This window comes from Etheostoma spectabile, chromosome 15, assembly GCF_008692095.1.
Source record: "Etheostoma spectabile isolate EspeVRDwgs_2016 chromosome 15, UIUC_Espe_1.0, whole genome shotgun sequence".
Lineage (NCBI taxonomy): Eukaryota > Metazoa > Chordata > Actinopteri > Perciformes > Percidae > Etheostoma > Etheostoma spectabile.
The window spans coordinates 7,548,803-7,558,174 of record NC_045747.1 but is presented as its reverse complement, the minus strand read 5'-3'; the positions used below and the strand labels follow the sequence as shown (position 1 = coordinate 7,558,174).

The 9,372-nt window shown below is 39.3% G+C and overlaps 1 protein-coding gene and 1 long non-coding RNA gene across 9 annotated transcripts in view; one reads left to right on the top strand and one right to left on the bottom strand.

The window, feature by feature from the left end:
• LOC116702537 (uncharacterized) overlaps positions 1 to 4,514 on the bottom strand; it is a 10,324-nt gene extending 5,810 nt beyond the window's left edge. The window contains exon 1 of the long non-coding RNA XR_004335188.1: positions 4,429 to 4,514. This is a non-coding gene — a long non-coding RNA (uncharacterized LOC116702537). The remainder of the gene's footprint in view (positions 1 to 4,428) is intronic.
• tom1l2a (target of myb1 like 2 membrane trafficking protein a) overlaps positions 1 to 9,311 on the top strand; it is an 18,922-nt gene extending 9,611 nt beyond the window's left edge. Inside the window, exons 8-17 of one of the 8 annotated variants that reach the window (XM_032536743.1) lie at positions 202 to 335; positions 867 to 909; positions 1,407 to 1,415; positions 1,828 to 1,999; positions 3,046 to 3,160; positions 3,846 to 3,921; positions 5,403 to 5,477; positions 7,646 to 7,705; positions 8,280 to 8,316; positions 8,414 to 9,311. In XM_032536743.1, the coding sequence (XP_032392634.1) occupies positions 202 to 335; positions 867 to 909; positions 1,407 to 1,415; positions 1,828 to 1,999; positions 3,046 to 3,160; positions 3,846 to 3,921; positions 5,403 to 5,477; positions 7,646 to 7,705; positions 8,280 to 8,316; positions 8,414 to 8,559 (867 nt within the window). In that variant the 3' untranslated portion in view covers positions 8,560 to 9,311. Of the gene's footprint in view, positions 1 to 201; positions 336 to 866; positions 910 to 1,406; positions 1,416 to 1,827; positions 2,000 to 3,045; positions 3,161 to 3,845; positions 3,922 to 5,379; positions 5,651 to 7,645; positions 7,706 to 8,279; positions 8,317 to 8,413 lie in introns of those variants that run through there. The other 7 variants (XR_004335179.1, XM_032536744.1, XM_032536745.1 and 4 more) reach the window with 7 other exon arrangements.
• The last annotated feature ends 61 nt before the right edge of the window (positions 9,312 to 9,372 follow it).

The window sequence follows — 9,372 nt, the reverse complement described above, 5'->3', positions numbered from 1 at the left end:
TATATATATATATATATATATATATTATATATATATATATACACATACAGTAAATTTTAGACAATGCCGTATAATATTGTATGTCTGACAAAATTATTTGACTTTCTATAACTCGATCTTTCTCCCTCTCCCTTTGTTTCTTTTTCTATTGCTTGATATATCAGTAAATGTGATCAATCTGTCAATGTGCCATCTATTAAGGAGCTGAACAGAACATGCAGGGCTATGCAGCAGAGAGTGGTTGAGCTGATTTCGCGCGTCTCTAACGAAGAAGTGACAGAGGAACTGCTACATGTCAATGACGACCTAAACAACATTTTCCTCCGATATGAGAGGTACGATCAATTAAACCATAAGTCAGGCTTTTTTATGGCACAACAAGGACTGAAATGCTTGTTTTTGATAGGGTGCCGTTAACAGAACTTTGTTTGGTAATCTTTAAATTATCTTTGATGTTGATACAACTTTTACCTGTTCATAACAGTGTAACATACAGTAACTAGACGTTTTTGCCAGCCCAATGTATAAGATCAAGACTTGGGCCAACATTATGTCGTTATAACTTTGTTTTGCCGAACTGTATTTTGATTCATTATTTTAAAGTTGAGGCTTTATACCCAAGCTTTCCATTCAAGAATCACATTTTTGAGAAAACATGCTTAACACAGATTGAACACACTTTTTGCAAGTTCAAACACTACAAAGTTACAGAGCTTGTGTGAAGACTCGTTCCTTTTAAACATTCTGTGGCTTCAAACTGGTAAAATGTCTCTTTCATGAGGTTTCTGTAGATGAAAAGATGTGTAACCACCTAAACTTCACAAAGCTTGTGGTAAAACATTCATAGGTTTTTGTGCTGCTCACAGGTACGAGAGGTACAGGTCGGGTAGAGCCTTACAGAACAAAGGGGTGAGTACCATCAACAGAAAGTCAGCGTTCAAAGAGCAGAAATCAAACAAATTCTCTCTTGCGATTGCTTGTTTTGTATTTGCTTTTTGCATGTTTTCAGAATCTTTCAAATCTTTTTTTTTGTTTTACATTGCCTGTGGCAGTTTGTCTAAAATTAAGGACACTATAGGGATGTTTCTAACAAATCTGTCCACATCCCCAATGGTGTGCTTGTTTTACCATTTAGTATCTGAATTAATCATTACTATTTATAATAGCATACACAATCCACTGCTGCATTCATATTTAATGCAAGTGGACTGCACTTTTTTTTTTTTAGCTTTATCACTGGAAGAGCAAAACATAACTAGTCCCAATCTGGTATTTAAGAGTGTACATTTGCCAGTAGCAGTGATTTGCCAGAGGGTCGGGGCATCTCTCTCTACATCCCACAAAGCTGTTTGTGTTTGCATGCTGTTGATCTTTCTGTGTGCTCTGTCTGTTTGTGTTGTGGCCAGCTGATGGAGGCAAGTATGATGCCAGTACAAGGTTCAATCCTAGTCATTGTTCTGGGATTAAAAGGAAGGGATAACTGTTAACACATCTGCTATATGTAGCTCACGCTTAGTCTCATCAGTACCACTGTGTGAAACTAGATGCTATATAGTATGTCCTTCCCTCCCCTCCTTCTTGCCTTCTGTCTTACACATCTGAAATCTTGTCCACTTGTTTATTCAACCCTCAGTATTGTTCCAGTGCATAGTCTCCAATTCACAACTACTGACCCTCATTGTTGTCTCAAATAGTGAGTTTATACAAAGTTTGTATTCTAATTTCTTTAACAAATGTATATGCTTCCTTCATTTGCTGGCAAAACCTCAAAATTGATGTTTGCATGGATTCATAATTGTTGACGACCAACTCTTTGTCCACTTTCAGATGTTGAATGAGGCCACAGAGGACAACCTGATAGACCTGGGCCCGGGCTCCCCTGCTGTGGTCTCACCCAGGATCAGCTCCAGCCCTCCAGTCCACTTCACCGCAGGGGCCACTGCCTCGCCAGCCCACAACCCCACTACAGCCTCGCTATCATCTGCACTAGCTGTTATTGGTAAGAACAAAAGGGGGTCATGTCTATTTTCCACTGTGGAGGAAAAGGTGGTGTTCCAACTGTCAGACACATACACACCCTCTCTCTCTCCAAAGCTGTAACATCCCTCCTCCCCAGTCTCTGCAGACCTGGCATTGGAGAAGCACCAGAGTGTAAGAAAGGCTCATAATCTAGCTACTAATAGGAAATGTGCCTAACAACACAACTCATTGCTCGACACTCTTCCCTGCCAGTGCTAGCTCCCCTGTTGGTCTCTAAAAAGGTCTCTGCATGCTATAATACTCTGGTTAAAGCGTATACATATTGCTGTTCTGAATGTTTTTGTCATAATTGGCTACATTTCTACAGAAACAAAAGCATCATTCCCATGTTTTGTAGGAAAAGGGTTGTTGAGGCAGTTTTCATGTCGGTATTGGACTACGGTGGTGTGATTAATAGACCTGCATCATATTCAACTCTTAAATCTATCTATCTATCTATCTATCACTCTGCCTTGAGATTCATAACGGTCATGTCTATGGTACACATCATTGTATTTTATATGAAAGTGTTGTGTGGTCTTCTCTCCAACAAAGATTGCGATACTCACTCGTATCTCTTTATCCACAAGGCTCTTATTTGAATACTACCATACTACCTTACAGAACTTCTCTGTTCTTCAGGGGACAGGCAGACTCGCTCTGCTGACCAGCTTTTGCTACATGTTCCACAAGCTCGGTCTGAACTTGGAAAAACTGCTTTTAACTTTAGAGTACCTAACTCTTGGAATCAACTCACTTGTGCCTTTTGGACAATTTCAAAATCTGGTTTTAAACCTGTAAACTTCTACTTGCATTACATAAAATTGTATTATTTTGCATCCTTATTGTCCTAATTTATTCATCAGATCATTTTTCCAAGTTTAATTGTAAAAACACATTGTAAATGAGGGTCACCCCTCCATGATCTCTCAGGAATAAATAAAGGTTGAATGAATTAATGAATAATCCACCATCTTTACTTTCTCTGTCCTTCTTGCTCGCCCCTATCTGCTCTCCCCTCTCCAGATGTAGCTTCAGACGGCGCGAGCAGTACTCTGTCCTCTGTACCAGGCCGCAACCAGGATGATTTTGACATGTTTGCCCAGACCAGGACCAGCTCTCTGGCAGATCAGCGCAAAAAGTAGGTCTAGATTTTAGTTTTCTTCTAGGGCAACCCAGATCCTCTCATGCTACTATTCAGGGTGCCATTTGTGTTAATTAAATGGCTATTCATAACCACCTTTCAATATTTAAGTAAAAACCACCCATGGGGACTTTTACGCTGTTTGTTCCCCGATGATCACTGTGTACAAGGTTGTGTTCCCTCCCCCCATGATAACGTTTAACTTTTTGATGTGCTCACTGTCCCTGCTCTCACAACATCTTCCTATGTGAATTATTCCCTCATGCATTTAATTCATTACCTTAATATAACGCTATATCATAGACACTCAAAGCGCTTCAGGGGAGGACTACTCTTTTACGACGCCAGACGCTTACCACATCATCAAAATTGCAAATGGATATATTGGGTTGTTTGATGGCTCAGGGGTCTGGACCACATAACAGCAACATGCCTAATGGCCAGAGACTCTCTCCCTCTTTCTGTCTTTCTCCTTTATGGTGTGTTATGAAGGTAGTATGGACAGAATAATACAAAAACTCTAATTTTCTTCAAACATCTCTCATAATGTTTACATTCGACCAGATATTCATGGGTATAACATTGGGTGAGCATTGCTGGGTATTGTTACTGTTTTACTGTTTTTTGACACTGTTAAAAAATGTATCCATCTTAAATATGTTGTTTATGTTTTTGTGCGCAGTGTAAAGTATGAGGACCCTCAGACTCTGGGCGGCCTGGCCTCAGCTTTGGATGTGAGACAACAGAACACAGGAGGGGTGAGTACACTGATGCATGTAGTTTGATACAGCTTTTCTCTATATATGGAGGTGGGTGCTGTGTTATTTACTGGCAGACAACTTTTCCTTTACCAGTCTGTCCTCAGCCCTTGGTCACTCCCTGCATGTGATGGTCTGTGACACTGTATGTTCTACAGTGACATTTGTCCTGAATGCAGTGATTCTCAAACTTTGAATCAAACCTTTGATCAGAAGAAAAGGTCATAGGTCTGTGTATTGGCTATTACTGAATAGCTAAAAAATAAATGGCTTGGAATGTGGTAACTGTGCAAGTGTTAAGCATGCCTATAAGCAAGTACTCAAAATTTGATTTAAATATTAGTTCTAGCAGTTCTGTTCTTCTTACAAAACATGAACTCATGGATTTTTTAGTCTTTAAACCAGATATCAGTACTTTCTTAACCCTTGTCCCTCACTTTAATATGGCTGCTTTGATGTCTTTGGATGACAAAAATGACTGCTATAAAATGATCTAATTTCCCCCACAAATCTTTTAACCAACTTCAGTCCTGGTCATCACTACCAAATATTCTTTCATTTTCAGAATGTTTACCTTTTAAACGCCAGTTTGTGTACATTACGTAAGGCCACTGTTTTTCTATGAGAAAAAAAATACAACACAGACCTTTTAAATTATTTTCTGTATACTAAATGCTAGGTTTTTTCTCCACAGTCTGGGATATGTCAATGATTAGCAAAAACATTGATTTTGATGAATTGCTTCAAACGCTGCAGTGCTCCATAAAACAGCAGCAATAACCCTTACCCTTATGGTTTTAATGTGTTGCAAAGGAGACATTTAATGTCTTTAAGGGTCTGAGTGTGTATTATGGCTACACGGCTTATTATAGGAGCTGAGGTTGAACTTATAAATTTAGAAAAAACAACAACTCGCCATTGCCAAAATGTAAGCTATGTGCACTAGCACAGCCAAAATAATCAAAAAATTAAAACTTAAAAAGCTGAAAATGTTCCTACTGTGGAACAAGGGATAATTACTTTTTCTGTGTATTTAAATCAAATTCCACCATCAGTTTGTAAAGAAAATCCAGCTTTGATTTTTGTAGTCATTCTTCCTGTCCAAGCACACAGACATTTCTGAAACCTGAACTGAACTAATACAGCCATGCAGACACACACAGCGGTGATTGTGATGATTATTTTTTTATTTTATTTTTTTAGTTACCTCAGGCTACCCTATGCCTCGACTGTACTTTTACTTTAAGGAGTTCAAAGTCTTTTTTTCCCTTTTATTTTCCTCATTTTCATCTTTTATGGAATGAACCTTTCACAGTTTTCTTACGTTCTCCCCTCTGTTTCTCTCTCTTTAAATGAAACCCCATTTCTTGCATATTTGACTTCTCCTCTGTCTCTCTCTCTCTCTGCACTGTGTGCTATGCTGTGGTGGGGCCTGGTTCCTTTCTTCTCTTGTGTAAGGTGTTGTTCTGTTGTTGATTCAGCTGAGGGTAAAAGGGGATGATAACCCAGCAGATCAGGAGCTGCCCATAGACAGCTGGCTTATTACCCAAGGAATGGTGAGGACTCCATCCTCAGTGTGTCCTCCTACCCCTCCCTCGTGTCCACCGTCACCCCTGCATTCAACTTTCTGCGGCATCATCCATAACCCTCATATGCTGCTCTCATTTCCAGCCTCATCTCACTGCTTTGTACTGGAATGCTTGAAATAAGACCATACCAGTAAACGTATCCCCCTAAGAACATCCACTCCAATTCCATACAGATGTTGTACTCTAGTGTTGGGCAATATGATGATACTTTAAGACATGCTGATTTTTGCTGAGGTAGCCATCTTTAATATCTGTTTTATTGGTTGTATTAGGCCATTGCAGGCAATCTTGCAAATCAATAATCAGGACTTTTGTATGGCAACATTTTCCATGATCAGGTATCTTGATTTGTTAAGTATTTAATTTACTGGACAAACCAAAAACTAGACTTCTGTCTTCTATCTATTTAAGGTATTTTATTGATATAATCAGTTTATCAATTTAATTCCCAGGAAACAGTTTGATCGCTGCGGTGATTGAAAATTACTTATATAGTGATGTAAGATTTTATCCATATTGCCCACCTCAATTGCACTCTATTGACATGGGTGTTCTTAACACTATACCAATTACTAATGTCACGCCTTTATGGATTGGTTAATGAGCCCAACTGGTCACCAGGAACTTCCATCAGCTCGATTCATCTTTTAACAGCCACAAGCTGAAAGAGCAGGGAAGTACAGATACTACTGCTACACAGCACGGTTAAATAAACAATGATAAACATTGTTGAAGTACTGATAATATATCATCTAAGCATTACAAACAATAAGCAAAGGGATGGTGGTTTGCTGTGTAGTGGAAAGTATTTGTCACTTGTCCTATTAACTGTCTCTGGATCTTAATACAATAGACACTAACAACAACCTCACACATCTCACCTTAACAAGAAATAGATCTAGATGTAATAATTCTAACACTAAAAATTAAGTTGATGTTATGACAATGAATATTTAAATACAAAGGATAACACTTTGAACTTGTATCAGTGTAATTGCTGAGAGTCATGATAAGAAGAGACTTCTTATTGCACACTTTTCTACAGCATTTTCTCCTCTGTTCACACAGTTGCATGCTTTTTTACTGTGAATGACTTTCACTGCCCCACTGCCTTGGCCTTTTATTTTGAAATGCTCCTTCGCTGCGTTAACTGTGATCTCACGAGGAAACCCCACCAGTATTTTTGTAGCCTAAAACAGGGTCTAAGGGCAAGCTTTTTGTTTTCTCTATTCAACTTTGATATCAGATCAACGCTACATCTGGATTTTGACTTCATCACATAAGGAGTGAAAGGATGTGAAATACCTTTTTGTATTGTGCGTGTGAATGCATTTTCAGATTTTTTTTTTGTAAACAAAAAAACATGTAAGTTACTTATTCCTAATTGTTACTCTTAATGGATGGACTTACAGCTTTTGAGACAAAAAAGTGGGTCGCATTATGTCGCTGAAAAGGAAATTTTACAGCCATATAATGCAACACATTTGCCCAGCATTCCTGATTCACTGTGATTGTTTGGTTCCCACACAAACCCAAACACACACCATCCACCCTGACATGGTTTCATCACAGTCACTGCACGCACGCAGTGTTCATGTGTGCAGTGTGTGTGAGCACATGATCCACGTATGTGTATGCTGTGGGATTTCCCTGCCTCTCGACAGTCCCTGTGCTTTCAGCTTTTCCCATCCAATCAATCTCTTAATCACGTTCAAGCGGTTTGCTAATTCACTAATTATCCGGAACAATTAACACTGCTGTGTGACATTAGTTGGCAGCTGGTAAGCCATGTCAGCACCACAGAACTAATGAAAACAATACACAAGCTGGGAACTTCACTGTTCTCTACCCAGCTGAGTAGCAGATTGTTGCACAAGATCAAACAATAAGAGCACAGACCTGAGGGGGGTTGAGTGTGACTTTTGAGTACCTTTCTTTTTTTTTCTTCTCATTTTTTATTTTTTCTTAATTATTATTTTAATCGTCTTCCTCTCCAAACCTTTGGTGATTCCTATTCTTAAAATTTTTTGTGTGTTTTTGTGTGTTACAATTTTTCTTTTTGTTGTTGGGGTCGGGTGTCTTTCTGTTGTGGCTTTGGTGCTGCCCCATGGTTTGTCCATGGCTTTGCTCCATAGATCCCCGTATCGCAGTCCTCTGTCATGGATGACATAGAGGAGTGGCTCTGTGCTGACGTGGTGAGACTTCTTTACATTGATTTATATCTTTTTTTCTTATTTCTCTCTCTCCCTCTCTCGTCTTCCCTCATTTTTTTTTCATTATTAGCACATTTCATCCATCCATGTCATATAACTGGATTTATTTGACTTGGTTTCCTTTGACGTCACATCCTTTAATTCACCATAATCTCATGAATTTCCACCAATGGCTGACGTACAACAGTTTACTTTGAGGTTTGACTTACAAATGCTAACACTGTGCTAATGATAGTCAAGTTAAAATGGCTGGTATGAACTCCTTTAACATGTGCATGTGGAGGTTGTGGAGTCGGGCCCAAGAGGGCTCCTTGTGGTCTTTACCTGGGAAAAGTGTAGAAGGATGCATGATTGACAGGTCCTTTCGTTAGCCAGTTTGTATGGATATGTCTCAGTTTGTGGGAACTTTACAGGCATTTGACTTGTACTGTACGATGCTTTTGTGCATCAGCTTATTGTGTTGCTGACTATACATGAAGGTTTATTTCTGTCTTTTGACAGTCTCCATTGATGGTGCCAAAATGTTTATCTTTATGATTTTTTTTTCTCTCAATAGAAAGGGGATGGTGCTGAGGAAGGGGTGACTAGTGAAGGTATAGACTCTGATTACAATTGCATATGTTCCACTTACTCTAAGGTGTGTGAAGTTTTGTTCATTTTCATCCCTTTACATCAATTTGTTTATTTCAGAATTTGATAAGTTCCTGGAGGAGCGCGCAAAGGCAACAGATTCTCTGCCATCTCCGCCTGGAGCTAACCCGGCTCACCCTGCTCGTGCCCCTGGTGGCTCCCACAAGAAGGCTGAGCGGACGGAAGATGCCCTCTTTGCCTTGTAGACTGTTCTCAGAGAACCTCAACCTCTCTCTTGGGGCATCTAAAGGTCCTCGCCGTAATTGATTCCTCCCAAATCCCTCCAGTCCCATTTCATTGCCGACTGCCAGTGGTGTAGCAAGTGACATTCACCCCGTCATTCTCTTGCCACAGTGTTGCTCTAACAAGCAGAGGTCCAACATGTTTACTGCGCACAACTGTGTTGGTTTTTACTATGTATGGATGTATTAATCTCTTAATGTGGGATTTACTTCCTGCAGTCCTGCATCTCATTTGTAATGCTTCACCAAAGGAAGACAACCTAACGCGTCTGATGTGGTTTGAAAATGTGGTATATTACTGCAAGATTGATAGAATAAGTTCACTGCAGGTCCATCCATTGAGTCAGTATGGAAGCATACAATTAGGATTATATTGTGTTGCTTTACTACATTTAGCTAATTGCTAATTTGTGCATTTGTTTTAATGGTTTGTTCTGTACTATGTACTAGTGTTGTGGTTATGGTCAATCCATGCAATTTTTCTTTTCTTCACAAATACCCCAGTTAGAGCTGTAATCATGCTTTTAATACTGAGATCTGTGTGGAATGGAATATGTTTTATTACCCAATTTACCAAAAGCAGTGTGGAAAAAAAGACTCCTGTTAGTAGGCAAATTAACTAACTAGGAATATGATAGTTAAAGCATAGCTACTACTGATGAGTGTATGCAAGTATTGCTTTAACCAAAGGGAATAAGTGAAAGTGAAAGTGAAATATCTACAGTGCCTTGCGAAAGTATTCGGCCCCTTGAACTTTTCAACCTTTTGACACATTTC